Here is an 18,474-nt window from a genome sequence, read left to right on the forward strand (position 1 = left end):
ATCCAAAGATGTCTTTCAGCAAGTAAGAGGGGAATAGCAGTAGCAACCAGAACGGGAAACTCAGTCCCCTTGGTTTAACAGCCAGGGAACACAAGATGCCCACAGAAACTTAAGCTTCAAGCTGAACTGCTCCCTCTACCACACAAGTAAAATAGGAGAGAAACATCTGAGCAGGTGGAGTGAACAGCCTGGGAAAACCAGAGCTTTGAACCACCTTGCACTCACCGCTGCTTTGCATCCTTGATTCTTTTCTTGACATCAGCCTCCCGGCGCATGGTTATTGCAGAGTTCTGGACTTGACGTAGCGTCATCTGCAAACAGCCATCACACAGTAAAACTGCTGCCGTGAAATTAATGAAATTAACTCACCTCTATGATTTCCCCCCCCCCCCTTCAAGAAGATCTCAGAAATGTTTTAAATGTAAAGACTTCACAAACAGTGGAGGGTGACAATCAGTACCAGGGCAGCACCTGCTGCTGGGTTGTTTAAGCAGCTACACAGTTGCTTGGAAGAAAATGTCTACATGTAACTAAATGTCTAAGGTAACTTAAACCAGAAGATAAGGGGGCACAGGAAACAACTTGGATACTGTTGTTTCCATTAGATGCCAATAGGAAGGATAATGATTTTATGCTGATGTCACTTGCTGACCCACCTGGTGTCCCCACAAGCCCTCCTACCACCCCACAGTGGGCTGGGTCACAGCTTTGCCCCTATCAAGAGCCACAGCCCCACTGGGAAGAAGCAAACAGCCCCTCTCCAAAAGCCCCTGCCCAAACGATTCAGAGCCAGCTGCGCAGGGATTGGGGAAACAGCCAAAAAGCACCCAATTTTACATCTGTTCAAACACTGCACATTCCCGTGTCCCCTTCTGCTGAGGCTGATAACAAATGAAGCACCTGGGGCTGCCCTCCTGCTCAGGATATATTGGAGGTTGCGGGCAGGGGAATTTCAGCACGCTTCCCACTTGGGCTGGAAACCACAGGCAGACGTTGAAGCATGCCCAGTGTTGATGAGACCACAGAACTGCCTGAACGCTGCTGGCAATTCACTGCCAAGTGAAGTTGCCACCTGCTTAACCTACACACTGGGTGCTACCACTGGGTGCTGCCCAGCCAGCGCTGCCCCAAAGCCAGCACTGCCCAAAAGCCAGTGCTGTGAACTGTCCCTCAGTGCCTAAAAGGTGACAAGCTGCCAAAGCACAAGGCTCACCCTGGACTCCCGTGTGAGATTCCCTCCTAGGTGCAGCTCAAGTGCACGGGCTTTACTCTCTGCTTCACGAGCCTTCTCCTCCGCTGAAACACAAGGGAAATGGAAGATGTCAACCATTCAGTACAGAGTATCATAAGGCATTCACCCGAGGAGACTGACTTTCAGACAGCCCTTGCTGGACTGACATGTACAAGGGTACAAAGGTAACACAAAAATGTACAAAATAAAACCTTACATATGAGAGGGCACCAAAAACATGCCAACTTAAACTTGCTCAGAGGTCGCAGTCAACACCAGCATAATAGCAGGGCTAGACTCTGCAAAAGCATGTTTAAAGGAAGGATCCATGAGGAAGTTAGCAAGGAACTGGAAAGACTAAGCATGCAAGTGGTCCTGCCTGTTCTGCTCAGGAGCATGAAGGCAAAGAAAAGCTCTCTCAAACCAAAGACCGAGTTCAGGCCCAAAAAGGGGTTACAAAAAGGTAATTTACTTCCAGAGATGAAGGGAAAGGACTACTCTCAGAAATGCTTTTATCTTGATAGTTGATAAATTTTGCCTGGAAAAAGACAAACCTACCACAAAATAGGACACAGTGTTCTGAAAAGCTACCACTACCCCTGATCTATGAATGCACAAATTTTACCACTTCAAAGAAATTCCCCTTTTCACTTCTCTCCCAGACTACCAACAAGACTGCCTGGCAATAGGTACACATCACTCTCATACTGCTTAAGATTCAGTCAATAAAATTCACTTTCAGCGAGCAGATTCCTTCCTAAAATTGAGACATAAGGTGCTTTGGTAAAGTAGCACCACGTACTTTCCATCTACGTGCTCTCCATCGAAAGGCACACTGGCGACAACTCCTTCACATTCCCTTTCAAGTCAGAAGACTGTTCTGCTCGCAGCAGTACAAGAACTAGTTGAGTGAATCATCTTCCTCTGTCCCACAGGCTATGACACCCATGGGTGTAAACATGGACTAGCAAGTAATGTCCTGCTTGGGCAGGGAGAGTTGGAGCTGCAGCTGCCACCTGCAAGCACTCGACTTGGGCACGTGTGCTGTGGATGCAGCACTGACCTTGCTGCAATGCTCCCCATGCTCGCTTCTGAGCACGGAAAGAGGATGCAGTGACACCGCAGCCTTCATGAACTGTAGAAATTTCTAACATAAATAAACTGGTACAAATAAAGTAGGAACCAAAATGTTTACATGAAAGATGACTAGAAGAAATGAAAAACATGGGTTAAAAGGCATGTGCTGACAGGCACAGAGGCGATTTGGAAATTGACCTGGCCTAAGATTTATGGAGGATGAGATAAGCAAGAAGATGACAGGGTAGCAATTGGCTCCTAGAGATGACCAAGCACCTCTCCAAAAAGCAGCACTCAGTTGCCAGCCAGAAGGAATCCAGACGCGGTAAACAGTGTTTGGTAACTGGTATCCACCATTCTCCATGCCACAGTCAGCATTACTTGTGGAAATGCGGGGTTTTGATGTGTGCAGGTACAGGAACACAAATCATAGAATCACATAATGATTTGGGTTGGAAAGGACCTTAAAGACCATCCAGTTCCAACCCCCCTGCTGTGGACAGGGTTGCCAACCACTAGATCAGGCTGCCCAGGGCCCCATCCCACCTGGCTTTGAATGCCTCCAGGGATGGGGCACCCACAGCTTCTCTGGGCAACCTGGGCCAGTGTCTCACCACCCTCTGGGTGAAAAATTTCCCCCCAGTATCTGACCTAGATCTCTCCTCTCAGTTTAAAACCATTTCCCTGTGTCCTGTCATTCTCTGCCCATGTCAAAAGTCACTCTCCCTCCTGTTTCTAAGCTCCTTTGAGGCACTGGAAGGCTGCAATGAGGTCTCCCCAGAGCCTTCTCTTCTCCAAGCTCAACAAGCCCAGCTCCCTCAACCTTTCTTCATAAGAGAGGTGCTCCAGCCCTTGGATCATCTTCCTGGCTCTCCTCTGGATCTGCTCCAACAGCTCCACATCTTTCTTGTGTTGGGGGCTCCAGACCTGGACGCAAAACTTCAGATGGGGCCTCACAAGGGCAGAGCAGAGGGAGACCTGTTTGTTTCCTTTTCAGAATTTGTAAGAGGATTTCTTGAAACCAGGCAATAGCAATACTAAGATGCCTCAGTGCAGTATTCAGTCTTGGTTCAGAAATACACAGAGAGCAGCTGGTGGTCTTTCACAGCTACCTCACCCAGGAATGGTACTTTTTTCCTGGGTCCATCTGGTCACTTAGGGATCTGGATGCTACAGCTTATTGCATGAGGCAGGGAGTCAGTTCTCAGGGAATGGAGTGGCTTTTCCTTATCTTAAATATATGTATGTCTGCATTCCTGAGCCGTGGGTCTTTTTGCATATGCCAAAGCCATGTCATCAATAGTCACAGTTGCCCATATGGCTTTTTTTTTTTCTTCCCCCACTATGGCTATTTTTTTGTTATTGTAAATTTTGGTCCAACAAGCTCATAATCTACTTCCAGAGACTCATCAATCTCTCAGTAGAGTTCTACAGTATGATGGATTCCAACACATCCCTGGCAGGCAGCCATGGCACACTGGAACTGCAGTTAGCTCAGCTGAGACTCAATATTTCTCACAACACACCCCTAGTTTTGAAAGAGAAAACTGCAAACCATTCCCTGCTGAAGATCCCTCCTAAGAACGGTTTTCATCCTCAAGAGAAAACATATGCTGGAGATAATGAGAAATTAATATTTTCTGTCAACAGTAGAACAAGGGAACGTGGTTGCTACAGATTAAATTCATTTTCCTAGAAACAAAGAAATGAGATCTGTGCCATTGAAGCTGAGGTTAATGCTACAAGAATGTTTCAGTCCTACAGGCTTCATGTGATCAAATCTTGCAGAAAACAGTCTGAGGTCTGCTGTGACTTTTCCCCACCATGTTCAAAGCCGTTTGCTCAGCACCCACATCACCACCAGAGGCAGTGGGTTAACAGCTTTGGTGATGAAAACGAGCTTATGTTTCCGTGCCAATGGTACCTGTTCTTAGCACTGGGACATCAAATAGCAGTATTCTTCAGCCTGAAGACATTAAAGCTCACCTATTAAACATCATGAAGGGTTCACAGACTGCTGCAAGAAAGAAGCCTCTCTAAATCATGCTATTTGCACCTTCTTGAAGACAACGCAAGTGTGTGCTCAACACCTGCTTTGGCTACAGGACTCAATCTGAAAAATAAATTCATCTATGAGGATTGAGCCACAGCATAAAATCTGCTTAAACTTCATAATTTCAAGTCTATCTTGTTAGGTTATACTTCATAAAGGAGGAATAGGGTACATAGCAATTTACATAATTTCATTTTGCTGCTTTGCTTTGGGCAGGATCAAAATCACGCTGCCCTTAAGGACTCTGCACAGACCAAACGTGGCACTGCCACTTGCGTATCTGACCTGCACGCACATGCACACATGCCTAGAGCAGCTCTCACACAGGGAGAGAGGACACTTGCTTCTGATTGATTTAGGAAGTTGATTTATGAAACCTACCAGAAGATATAGGTCAACATGTCTTACAACTTCCAAGATGCCTCCTTCACTACGGTATTTTCCCATCAGGGGTTGGGGAGAAGACTGCTTAGTCTATCAAATTTGTGTGAATTTAATTAAGTTATATGCTATATTTATATGCTTATGTAATTTCTATATGCTGAACATGAAATTCGGTTTCTCCTGAGGACTACAGGACTTAATAGGAAGGGAAGACTAGATGGACAAAAGGTGTGTCTTGATGGGAAAAAAAAACCAAGAACCAAAGCAGGACTCCCTTGTACACCCAAGTGTCAATTACTCTACATCAGGTGACACAATAAGAATCTATTTTTTTAACAACTGCCTCAACAGGGAAGGAACAGAAGGAGAACAGAACCAAAAGCTAATGATATGCAAAAGGGGAGAGCAGAATTTCAGGGCAACGGGGCAGCAGCTTAGCCAGGCTTCAGCCGTAGCAAGGGCAGTGACTCCAGGGGTTATTCTGTACATGTATCCCCAGAGGAAGTGGTCTTAGGGAACGAAGTATGTTCCTTCTATTGCATGGAAGTAATTCTGGGTCATCTGTAGCCACTGTAATAATTAATTTCCTGAGCAACTGTAACAATCACAGAAGCAAGCAATTTCAGATCATACCCATCAAGACAGCCTCTTTCAGTCCTTTCCTTTGCTATAGCACAATCAGGACGCATGCATACCCCGAAGACTCACCTATCCTTGCCATGTGCTCTGCTTTCTTCACCTCTTGCTCTGCACGGGTCTTGAAACGGTTTGAAGTATATTTGTACATCCTGCGATGATCAAAACTTATTAATCAGCAAACTCAGCAGTAAGGTCAAGCCAAGATTTCATCACTGTATGAGAGAATAACATCTCCACATGCTACTCCACTCTTCTCAATAGATTCAATAAATGGAGAAGGAGGTTTACTTATCAGGAACTCGGCATTTTTGTATGCAGTTAGGCAAAAACTTTTTAAGTCAGAGATGCTTTAGTAGTAGTTGCAACCACAATACCCTCTTCTGCATTAGTCAGTGGGGGTGAAACATATCCATATTCTTGGAGAAAATCCCAAGGTTGAGAGGAATAACTTCAGACGCAGAAAGGAGGAGTTCATATATACGGAAAGGTTCTCAAAACCCTCTCGTTACAGAGGGTTAACAGATAACCTCAGATAAACCTTCCTTTCTCCTGCAAACAGCTGCCCACAGGCACAGTCTGACAGTGTCCATCTCCATGCAGGGCTAGCTCAAAGCCTTTAACTGGCAGAGCAACTCTCTGAATGGAGCTTCAAGTTGCAGCTCTAAAATTTCAGGACATTTCTGTATGCTGCACATCTGACTTACAACTTTGTAAAGTCAGTTTCACCTTCCCTATATCATAACATGCCAAATGCAGATCACAGCCTGACTGACTGCTGCAGAGTGGAAGAGGCAGGCGTGTATAGAGGCAGAAGCTCATGAGTATGCATCACCGCTGTGCAGAGGCACTTAACTGTGGAAGAGGAGATGACATCAAGAAGGATGATCAGAGCCTAAAGGAAATCAAACCACCTTAAGACTCAAGGTTTTGGATGTATCAAGAGGAAAATCCCATCCCAAGTAACTTTTTACAAAAAAATAAACCTCTCCAACATTTAGCCAAAGCAAAAGCCACTAGAAATGCTGCTTTTACAGAGAGAGGAGGAAACACATAAGGGCATAAGACTGAATTGACCAAGTCATTAATGTAGGAGGAACCACATTTAGATCCCAATGAGGGACAAGGTCCCCCCAAAGGGCAGATAATCTATCAGGATCCAGAAGAAGTCACCTTGCACAGATGAAAAATTTCATTTAGGTATGTTTCTGTGTGCAAGCACACGTGGATGTCAATACTGATGTCAGAAATAGTCTCACCTTGTTCCCAAATCCAGAAAACTCACACCACAAGCACAGTCCACTTAAATACATTTCTGCATTTACTAAACTAATTTTCTGCTATTCATAAGGATCTCCTCACTGGAGAAAAAGTAGACAGGTGGTAACTCTTCCAGAAATCACCCAATAACCATGTTAGGAGATGTAGAGTCAGGTTTTTGGTGGTGCCATCTCCTCAAATCTACTTAAGCGTGATTAAAGCTACCTGGGGCCAAGAGAGAGAACACATTCTGAAACCAGACTGCTTTCAACATGCCAGCATAATTAAATTACCTCATCTACATTCAACCTGACTTTCCTGAGGGGGGGGGCGGGAAGAGAGAGAAGCAGGGTGAAGCTGAATTATCTCAACACGCCCAGCTCAGGAGGCAAGGCAGTACCTGAAGAGGACCTTAGGGACAGCAACCCCTTTGCAACATGGTGAAGTGTGAGGGACTGCAAGGTGGCCCAGATAGGAACTGTGAGCCATCACCGTGCCCATCCTCCTGTTCCACTTTCTTTTGCAACACCAAATGACTTCAGTCACTGCCAGGAAAGCTCCCATGCACGTGGTCTGGAACAGCGCATCTAGCAAAGACGTACGAAAACAGGTCAGACAGACAAGAAGTCTGTAGGTTGCAATAGTAAAACACACTCTTCGAGGTTCAAGACATTCATTACAACTGCCTTGGACATGGCCTGGCTACTTCTATCTGCATGGCCCATGCTGCTAAACAAGCTCAAACAGTTCCTGTGGGAGAGAACAGATGGAAGCAAACCTTCAGGAGACACGAGCCATTCCTAGGGAGGTGGGTACTGTGGTATCACACCTGCAAGCACTGGTGAAGGAACTGCACAAAACTAGCCTGTCCCTGCCACCAGGACGTTACAAGCTCCAGAAAGGTACGGAGAAGCCTCTACCCACAGAAACACAGCTTCCAGAAAGGGCAGATGACAAAAGGAAAACAAGTGCCCTGCTCAGAAGACAAGCCATTAACTCCTGATGAAGAACAGCGCAACGGCAGCAAAACCACAATTGTCAGTAAAGGACTTAAATACCCTACAGCCCATGATGGACTTCCATTTTTGCTCTCTAACACCAACACACTAACCCGCAGACAAGCCACTGTATAACCTTTTCCTTCAGAGAGGAAGACAATCTGACTTACAGCCCTACTGTAGGAGGGGAGCCACCACCTCCTGAAGACAATCCTCCTGAGCAGATCTTGAGAGCAGACCAGAGGGCAGAGAGACAGGCCAATGGCTGTACCTACCAATGTCCAACGTAAGGCATGAAAGCATCACTTCAAACAGAAAGACACCTGGCCCAAAGTGTGACAAGAAGTAGGTAAAAAGACCACAAGCAGGAGTCATTTGTCAGCTCACCATCAGGTAATGACCTGCCCTTTGCATGCCAGGCTGGTTTATAGCAGACTTTCTTATAAAACCAACAATATGGATGGACAGGTCCATCTGACAGATGAATGGCATTCCCTTACAGTAGTTCACTGGCCTTTATCAGGAGGATATGAACAAAATTAACACCTGTTTAGGCTCAGGCATCATGACACTTCCCCAAAGACTAGCAAAGAGCCCTTCAGTACACACTACACACAGCACACTATCTACTTGGGCTGTCAGACAGGAGAACCTTCACTGCCTGTTACCCATCCCTTTGCTGGACCAGGAAAGTTTAACAGGTACCTGGCCCAGGCTACTCAGGCTCTGCAAAAAACAGCTACGCTGAAGAGCTGAGCATCGCTGCCACATCAACCGTCCTCTAAAGGAACACTAACGGTGCTACACTTCCCCCTGTGTCCCCATACAAACTAGAGTCCCTCTGCAAGTGAAGGGGAGTAGTATTAACGTGCAGAGCACTCAAAGCCCAGTAGCTAACTGGGGATGCGTGAGCTCTGGCTCCAACTCTAAAGGGAAAATTGAGGGTGTAAGCAACCCTTTTCAGCAGGTTCAGGGAGAAAAAAGAAAAAAATCACCTACAGCTGTAAAAGCAGAGTAACTCCACCCTCAGAATGGCCATAGGGCAGACTAAGCTCTGCTCAGGTGTCTGAAGGTAAGATTTGAGTTTCCACAACTTGTCCAGGGCACAGTGTGGGCACCTACCCAAGGGCTGTGCTGACTCTCAGAACCCACAGTGAAGGTTTCAATGGCTCGTCCCAATGGCCACGCAGCTTCTGGAGCCCAAACCTGGCATCAGGAGTCTAATACCAGAAGGAAGCAGTCTGGACACTCTCCAGAAAGACTTGGTAAGGCTACAATAATTGCCCCAAGTCCAGGAAGATCTACACTTTGCTTTACAGAAATGCCTTGTTTGCACAGTCTTTTCTACTCCACTGCAGGAGTGGGGATTTTAAATGTGAATGCCTTTACAGTGTTGTGGAATTTTTATTGCCATATCACCATAAGCAGATCTACAAGGAGTCTGCAAAGATGCAGCACAAGCAGATTTATTAGATACACCTACACCAGCACCGATCCCAACCCCAGGAGTGTCAGCATGGGGCACCTTAGCCCAGTGCTGGGTCCATCCCCAGCACCAGCTCCATTTACCACAACTGGCCCCCAAGCACTTGGCATTCACCGTTGTTACGGGACAATACTGCAGCATTTCTTACCTCATCAGCCAGTGTAACCCATTCTGCCATTGGGCCTTCTTGCCTTCCCTGTCAGATCATTCCTTGGTCATGAATTAACATTGCTGAGCAGTTACAATTTGAATTTCCCCTTCAACAGCTGCAACTATTCCCCAAAGGCAAGGAAAAGCAGATACAGAATTGGTGACAGGGACCCAGAAGAGTTGCTGTCTAAATTGTCAAAAATAGTCTCTTTTCAACAGAAAACAGTCCTGTGGTGTAGGACAAAATTCTCATGCCCCTCCCCAGGCATCAGCTCCTGACCACTTGAAAAAGAAGATACTGAGGCAGATGAACATCTGGGGCGACCCGGTCCACGTTATATCATCATGACAATGCTAGCACCATCCCACAGCAATGGCATCTTGTATTTGAGTCTCACAAGAAGCCAGGCTCTGATGAGATAAAAACCTGTGCCCTTCTCTGCTTTCTCTCCACAGTAGTTTTGTTGGATGTCAGCACAAGAAACAGCAGCACATGGCACTCACACATAGGTAAAAAGCAGTCAGAAATTCAGAGATTCTCCACCCAGCAAATTGGAATTTACAGTGACAAGTTAAGCTGCACCTACCAACTTGCTTCTACAACGAAATGACTGCCTTGGTCAACAGCTGGAGAGCAGCAGATGTAATCTCCCTTGACTTCGATCAAGTTTCTGATAAAATTTCCCACCTTTCCATTTAAGAAGCTGAGGAAGTATGAGCCTGACAGAGCAGCTGTAAGTTGAAAACTAGCCAGGTTATGAGGCCAGCAATCAGTGTCGTGACATTGGATTGTGGTCAGTCAAAGCACCTGACAAGTTGACAGTGGACCCATACTACTGAAACACCACTGTGATCCAAAATGCTATATTAAAACAATCCACAAATACTCTATAAAATTACTACTATTTTATTAAGACAAGTCATATTAAGGTATCTAGAATGCAGCCCATGTGCTCCCAGGTGCAGAAGAACACTATTGCCTCAAGCAGACTTAAATACATGTTTTCCTTTCCCTTCCCATCCTTATGACCTTTTCCAGTATCTGTTAAGCCAACTGGCGGTAAAACCTCAGCTCACTTTCAAATTTATTGCTTAAGGGCATTTAAAAGGAAGATAGGGGAAAGTATTTCCCAATCTCCATTCAAACCTAGATCAGCTACATACAAAAGTTAATTTTCAAAGCAACCATTTCAAAGTGCTCAGTCTAATTTCTTTTCAGTAAAAATTCTAACAAGCATGTTAGAATATATTTCCTTGTCCTACTTAAAAAAACCCAGTTACTCTCTAGCTTTGTATGGATATGGTATTTTAAACAATCAATATCTTCTCTGACAGGGATACAAATGGCAAAAATTAATCATGTGATTTTCCACTGTCTAACTCTTTTTCCATTATGTCAATACCACACCCCATTCTCTCACAATCTGTTTCTGTGGCTTTAACATGGACATTATGCAGGATGAGCAAAATGCTAAACCTTTTCTGTAAGGAAACTCCAAAAGGTCCCGAATGTCTGCAGACTTTGGGTCCAACACTCACCTTGGCTTGTACAGGCAGCAGGAAAGTCGCTTGGTTTGCACTTTGTGTCCATTTATGAAGATCCTCATTCTGGGATCAATATAAAGCACAGCAGCGTAGGCACGGAAGGAGCGGCGCTCAGGCTTTCTGCAAGAGAGGGATGCTTACAGAGACTGAGCCGTTTGTTCGGCATTTCTTTGTAGGATTACCAGCAGATATTCTCCCAGACTGGTCCACATAGCCCAGAGATGACTCCATCGATTCACCCCTGAGTTATCAGTGTCTCTTTAGTCAGAGTGCTCATCTTGGAGCCTCTTTCCATCTGCATTCCGCTTTCTCTTTCCTTCACAGCCTCCTCCCCTTCATTCCTCTCCAATCAAGAACAGCTATGACACACTACTGTCACAGGGCCTCCTCCTCTATCCAAACCAAATGAACACATTTCTCCATGGACAAAACTCCTAAGATTCTCCTTGCCCAAGAAGCTGCTACCGAGAAGCAAAGTGACCAACAGCAGCACCTCCCTCCATTGCTCTGCACTACCCCTGGTGTATTTTAAGCACCTACCACAGGATTCACATATGGTGCAGCTGGAACTGTTACCATCTCAGCTCATAGCCATCTACTTTGTAACACACCAGAGAGACAACCATCAGCAAGAAAGCCAGGTAAAAGAAAAAGCCCTTCTGTTTTAAGGCCCATGCAGCTGCATTAAGTGAGGCTTTTATTTTAAATTTCTTCTACCTATGTCTTCTACAAAGATTTTCTGTTAAGCTGTACATTTTAAACACTGTTACAGAACACTGATGCACACATTACTGTAGCTAGAAAAGGATGTTTTGAATAGAGCGGGATAATGAAGGTCAAACCTATAAACTGGACCACTTGCATGCCCCACTCGCTAGCATGTTCTCTGACCCTTTGGTTAGTCAGGAGTATGCTCTGACAGATACTGCACTGATCACACACAGAAACTGTATCACAAGGTCAGAAGGAAGAAGTTCCTTCCAGCGATTAGCGGTAATTGAGGGCTGGAGCACATCTCCTATGAGGACAGGCTGAGAGAGTTGGGGCTGTTCAGCCTGGAGAAGAGCAGGCTCCGGGGAGATCTTATAGCGGCCTCCCAGTACCTGAAGGGCCTACAAGAAAAATGGGGAGGGACTTTTCATAAGGGCAGTTAATGACAAAACAAGGGGAAATGGGTTTAAACTGAAAGAGGGGAGGTTTAGATTAGATATTAGGAAGAAGTTCTTCACTGTGAGGGTGGTCAGACACTGGAACAGGTTGCCCAGGGAAGTTGTGGATGTCCCCTCCCTGGAAGTGTTGAAGGCCAGGTTGGATGAGGCTTTGAGCAACCTGGTCTAGTGGAAGGTGTCCCTGCTGCTGGCAGGGGGGTTGGGACTAGATGATCTTTAAGGTCCCTTCCAACCCAAACCTTTCTATGATTCTATAATAATGAAACCTCACCAGCAGGCATTAAAGAAACTGAGAAGCATATTAGATCCCTGGAGGTCCCTAAGGAGTTTGCTGCACCTGTGTGCTCAATAACATCAAACTAATCCATACAGAAATAGACAGGTTTACAGTGTTTGAAACTATATTTCGACAGGAAATTCAGGCACTTCAGGGAAGAAGCATGTAATCTCATAAAAAAGGTAAAGCTTGCTAGGTGTGCTCATGGAGCTCTGGTCTCTGAACGGGGTCCTCTGCTCCTCTAGCTGCCCTCTGAGCACATCCTTCCTCCTCTGCAGGGAAGTCCAGGTGCTGTCCCTGCTCCCAAAAAGACCTGGTGATCCACCCCACCTGCAGCCACCCAGACCATCCATTCATGGAGGCTGACCTGCGCAGCGCCTCGCCTTTTGCCAGGGTTCATTTAATCACAAAACTGAACATCAGTTTGAGAGCAGCACAGACTCAGAAACAGCTGCTGTTCTGACAAAAACATCTTTATTCAGTGCAGAAAATTAAACCTACGGCTTAGGGCTCCTTTGTTTTAAGGTGCCTAAAGAAAGGTATCGAGTTTGCTGTTTTGACTAAGCTGAGACAAGCAAACACGGGCATTCACGCCACACACACAACCATCATGTCTGCAGGCTGTTTATACATATGAAGTCCAAAATGCTAAAGAACAAGCTAAACATCTAAATTCTCCAATTCACCATAGAAAGAAAAGCTTTTTAAAAACACGTGCACACAGTATACAGCCAAACCCTACACAAAATTTGCTCAGGGCCAGTAACACCCGTGACACTTACGTTCCCTCTGGGGGTGTTTCTGCCATCTGAATGTCTCGGGGGTCAGAAGTCACATCCAGCTCTGGTTCTCCATTATCCATTAGTTTGAGGTTAAAGATGATCACCAGGGTGCCTGAGCAAGTAACAAGTTGATCAGGTGAATTCCAGCCAAATCCCCAATACCTTGCCAGTGACCAGCACCATTCACACGTACCTTTCTCACCACGAATCTTATTGAACTGCTCCATCACTTCCTGTTCTGATTTGAAAGGTGAATACTTGTAAATTAGCTCCGTCTCAATCGCAAACTTCTCCATGTTGTCAGTCACAGGCTCCCAGCTCTGTACATTCCAGGTGGGCAAGGGAACGATGACCTGCAAATTGCATCGTACCAAGAGCAACTCAGGTACTCACCCTCTCCAGTCAGCCCCTTCTGCCGACCACGGCCAAGCAACCTACGCCTTCCAACAGCCCCCTAAGTCACTGCAAGTGTCCTTCCTTGCCTTTTCAGTGGTTTGCCCTTCTGTCAAACGTTCAAGGACTCTGCTTTGCCAGCTTCCAAGTTGCCTTCCAACAACAACTAGTCTTAGACTGAACCATTCCCAAGTAACCTGTATGGTACTGGCTACTCTCACACTCAATGTCTGTTTTCCCCTCCTCTTGTAACAACTTTCCTAATACTATAAACACCCAAACATTGGTGCTTTAAAAAGTGAACCTCTGTGCTTAACTTCTCTCTTGAACTCAAATATCCTTCATTCATATTTATCCTGATCTCACTCTTTATTATTTCTAGGATTCTAGCAAGGTTATTGGTGTTGTCTGTTGTTTAGAATAAAAACACAGATAGAATCATAGACTGCAACTGCCTATCAAGGGCACTGAATCCTGTCCTCACTTTAGAATTGAGGTCAAGACAAAACTTCTGGCTTCAGAGCTCCTGTGAGAACTATAACAGTGTTCCTAACCTGCTTCAGCCACCAGCTGGCCACTAGCAAGCACTGCTCCCTCAACAGCTTTTTGGTAGAGCTCCTTCCACTGTCACAACAGAAAACACTCTCTTAGATAATGTCCTAGTGCAAATTTAAAACTTTTCATTATCAGTCTTTCCTGGAAAACACTTGTGCTTGAGCACAAAAATACTTCCACGTTAAGAGTGGGAATACAGAACAACAATGCCTGAATTATCTATTAAGATACACAAGTTTTCAATTGGTAGAACCACACTGATTTTTTATTTAAAAAAAAATAAAGATCTGAAAGAAGAGACATGTCTGGAGTTTATGAGCTGTGGGTAGCAGTTTCAATCACACCTTTAGTTCTCCACAGAAAATCAAATCAGAACAATACATTTAAATACATCTCAAACTCAAGTTTTGTGGGAAAAGGAAAATGCAAGAAGTCTGGGCATGTCCTGAACTCAGTGTAAGCAACTTGAAGTGACTGAAATGAGCCCTTCAAACTTGCTGTAGTTTAGAGAGACCTCTCAAACACAACTGAAACCAAAAGGAAAAAATCCTTGACGACTTTGCAGAACCCCTACAAGTGTATGACCAAGAGAAAACCAGACACTGGTCCCACCAGAGTAGCCACAAACAGTTAACACAGACGCTTCTCCTGTGAAAGCTGGGGAAGTTCAGATAAGACAGCATTCACTGTATTAATTCATTACAACAAAGTACATGCAAACCTCATCAATGCCTTCTTCCTCGTGGAACGTCCGTGACAAGAGGAGGCAAGTCATGGCATTATCTTTCTTTGTGAACAGGATAAAATCCTTCCCAATCCGCATGGAACCCCTGGAGACAGATTTCAGTCTGCATGTTACACCTGATACACACCACCTTCTAGAAAGCAGATACATTACTGAGTTTTCTTCCCATTATGTTCAATTATGAATACCAAAAGGCAGAAGAAGGGCTTAAACAGCAACATCTCATTTCTTTCAAAAGGCATCTCAATCTGGACATTTTCATAACATTTCAAAACATTTAACATTAGTCCAATTAAAAGGTGCAGAAGTACAGTGCAGCTTTCATATTATGTAGAAAGTTCAGTTTTTGGGGTTTTTTTAATCTAAAAAAGATGACTAAGGTGAGATGTGACAATAACCTTCCAATATATGAGCAGGAACATAAGTGAGAAAGCAAATGTACACTTCATTTCACTGTACACAGAATGAATAGCAGCAGACAAATTTCTAGGAGACAGATAGTTGATCTTCTAATGTCTAACTTGAAAGACTCACTGACACTTCAGCTAACGCAACTTAGCAGTGAGTTGCCACGAAAACGGACAGTCCCATCTTCCTCCCCGCTCTCCTATCCCCAGCAGTGCCTTCCCCATCTTCCCTTTAACCCTATTACCCAACTCGTCCAGAAAACCTTAACTGGGAAATGAACATTGCATCAAAAGAAGGATCAGTGTTCTGTCAGTCCAGTTCTCTCAAGATTGCTCACCTTTCACGTGTTCAGGCTTCAGTCTGCATGTCTCAGCTATAATATAGTATGTCTCTCACTAACGTAAAGAAAAGGACAGAGATCTGTCCTGGAAGTGCACCGGCAGGATCTGGGATCTGTCCTGCACTGCAGCTGCATCAATAGTATCTCAAGATCCCTTCATTCTCTTTTTTGCTTTCCCCTCAGATATTTATAGAGTCCCACAGATTTCCTGAGTAGGATGCATATAAACGATCAAGCCACATGGAACAGCATGAAGCAGAACAGCCCATCAGAGTCAGCTATAAAAGCTCTTTAACTCTCCCAGAGACATCAGTTCACCACAGCAAACACCATTCTCCTTCCTAGCAAATTCCCTCCAACCACTAAGATTTCCTTCCTGCTTCTGTTCTTCTGCCACTTAATCCCACTCTTCCTCTCACTCCTTCCATTATTCCTCTTCTTCTCCATGCATTTGTCTGATTTAAGAGAAAAAGAAAAGGTTTAAGCCCATCCGATTTGCACCAGACAACCTTCCTAGCGAGAGGCTGCAGCACTACTTTACTCCAATTCTACTACCTTTCTGCCACAGGCATATTAAAGTTTTGTTTCCTGCTTTATCATTTTTTCCCCCAGCTCTGATATGTGTCCTCTGCATCATGCAAACATAATGGCAAAACACTGTCATCAGCTTTGGACAGACTTCTCCGCCACTGAAGAACTACAGTAGATGTTCATAGAGCTCCTGTCTACTAAATCATGGTATCTTTAGTTAGATTTCATCTGTTTGTTTGGAGTTTGTTTTGTTTTGTTTTGTTTTGTTTTGTTTTTTGTTTTCCCTGGGGGATGGAAGGGACCAGATATACACCTCCAAGCAAAAAATACATTGACGATCTAACTCTAACCTACATAATCTCAGGAGGCTGACTTTTGTTATACCTACGATTTCAAGCCGTTCCCATACTGCCCAATTTGAGTTGACTCAGGTGATCGCTTGGCTGATTTACCAAACTGAATAACACTGGCAGCTTCATCTGGAATGAGACAGGGAAAAATAAAAAGCTTATTTTAATATACAGACGCAAACACACACATCTTTTAGATAAACTTATTCACCACTGTAAGTAGCAGAGAGATGATAGGATGGAAGAAGCCAGAAGTCCGAGCCAAAGTCTCATCCTGAAGCTGAAGAATCACAGAATCACAGACTGGTTTGGGTTGGAAGGGACCTTTCAAGGTCATCTAGTCCCTGCAGCAAGCAGGGACATCTTCAACTAGATCAGGCTGCTCAGAGCCCCGTCCAACCTGACCTTGAATGTTTCCAGGGATGGGGCTTCTACCACCTCTCTGGGCAACCTGGGCCAGGGTTTCACCACCCTCACTGTAAAAAATTTCTTCCTTATATCTATAGAAAAGACTTAAGAATAGGACAGAGATCTGTCCTGGAAGCACACAGGCAGGATCTGGGATCTGTCCTGCACTGCAACTGGATCAACAGTATCTCAAGATCCCTTACATCCTCTTTTTTTCTTTCCCCTCAGGTATTTAGTCAGCCACAAAAGCCCTGTAAGATATAAATTGCTCGATGGCATTTGTTCAGGTTTGTGCAGATGCCATTATGCTGACAAAAAGTTTTAAGTTTCAGACTAGCCGAGTGCCCTGTCTGAACTGAACAAAGACATTTCTTTTTACAAAAAAATGTCCACAAGATGATCTGTTGTGTCCACCACAGTTATCAACAGGTTCATAAACCAAAACACACCCTGGGATGCCACAGTTCTGCTGTACTGCGCGTACTGCTGACACCACAACCTCTAAACCACTGGCATTAGACCGTAAGTCAGAACTGTAAAAAAGATCTTGAATCTGGAATAAACATTACTTTTTTCATGATGTTGAACTGAACACTATGATTAACACACTAGTAAGACAAAAGCTAATTTTGGTAGCAGATTGCTGGAGTACTGACAGCAGGACAGCTGTGGGGGAAAAGGCAGCACTAGCAAGTGCTGCAGCAATTACTGGAGTATTTTATTAGCACAGGACAAAATAAAAGGACCAAGCTTTTCTATTGTTCAAAGGATAAAGGCATTTAACATCATCCACAGGACAGAACAATTCCTCTCCCTTCCCCCAGGAGATAGCAATCACTTCACCATAGAGTTAGCTGGGAGAAATGAAACAATTCTAGAGACAAGGAACACCAAGTGCCTTAACAGGAAGGAGAACAACAATTACAGCTCTCAAATGCGTACACAAGCTGTGAGGGAGCTCGGGACATCGCTCACCCCACCAGGCAGCTACAAGGAGGCTGAGCCCATGGACAAGCTGGATCTCAGCTCTCAGGAGACTTCCCCAGGTCTAGTAGTACTGACAGCAAGTTTGTAGAATAAGAGGTTTAGTACTAACACCATTGGTCTGACATGAAATCACTGAGGTGAGTGTCAGAATGCCATTTGCCATTGAAATGACATTCAGATTTAGAGCCACAAATTACATGAGAACAACTGCACAAGCACCTCGCTGCCTCAATTTGGTATGTTCATAACAAAGGTCCACAATTATTTCAAAACCTACTTGTGAGTGGATAAGAGTACCTTTTCCTTTCCTTCAGGAAAATGTTAGATTATCTCCTATCTGGAGAGCTGGGTAAGGATATTTATTATTATTATTATTATTACTACTACTACTACTATTACTATGTTACTTTTAAAGCCTGGTCAGAAAAGGGGATAGGGGATATTCTTAAGAAGAGAAAGCTACTGGAACCCTTTTGCTATACAAAAACTTATATCAACTATTTTTAAGAAAACTTTGAGAAGCTTAAAAAGGGAAAAAAGCAATTGTCCAAAGCATTTCCTCTCCCAGAAAAGGTGACCATATGGCTTCTCACTCAATGCTGGATGTTCAAAACTCCCTATAAAGATTCTTCTTTCTGGGCAGAAGGATGAAGATAATGCCAAGCAGAGGGGACTGTGAGGGAGTGAGGGAGCATCTCTCTGCTCCAGG

At 44.5% G+C, this 18,474-nt stretch overlaps 1 protein-coding gene across 1 annotated transcript; it reads right to left on the bottom strand.

Annotated features, from left to right (window-relative positions):
- Positions 1-225: 225 nt before the first annotated feature.
- LOC104522020 (ATPase MORC2-like) lies at positions 226-16,499 on the bottom strand (the record flags this gene model as incomplete). The annotated part of the gene is made up of 8 exons (XM_010164188.1): positions 226-311; positions 1,214-1,296; positions 5,454-5,533; positions 10,815-10,940; positions 13,049-13,160; positions 13,242-13,401; positions 14,718-14,826; positions 16,409-16,499. Coding segments are annotated over 8 exons (847 nt in total), but the record flags the coding sequence as incomplete, so codon positions are not given.
- Between the last annotated feature and the right edge of the window lie 1,975 nt (positions 16,500-18,474).

The sequence above is a fragment of the Antrostomus carolinensis genome, unplaced genomic scaffold (genome assembly GCF_000700745.2).
Source record: "Antrostomus carolinensis isolate BGI_N321 unplaced genomic scaffold, ASM70074v2 scaffold32573, whole genome shotgun sequence".
NCBI classification, from domain to species: Eukaryota; Metazoa; Chordata; class Aves; order Caprimulgiformes; family Caprimulgidae; genus Antrostomus; species Antrostomus carolinensis.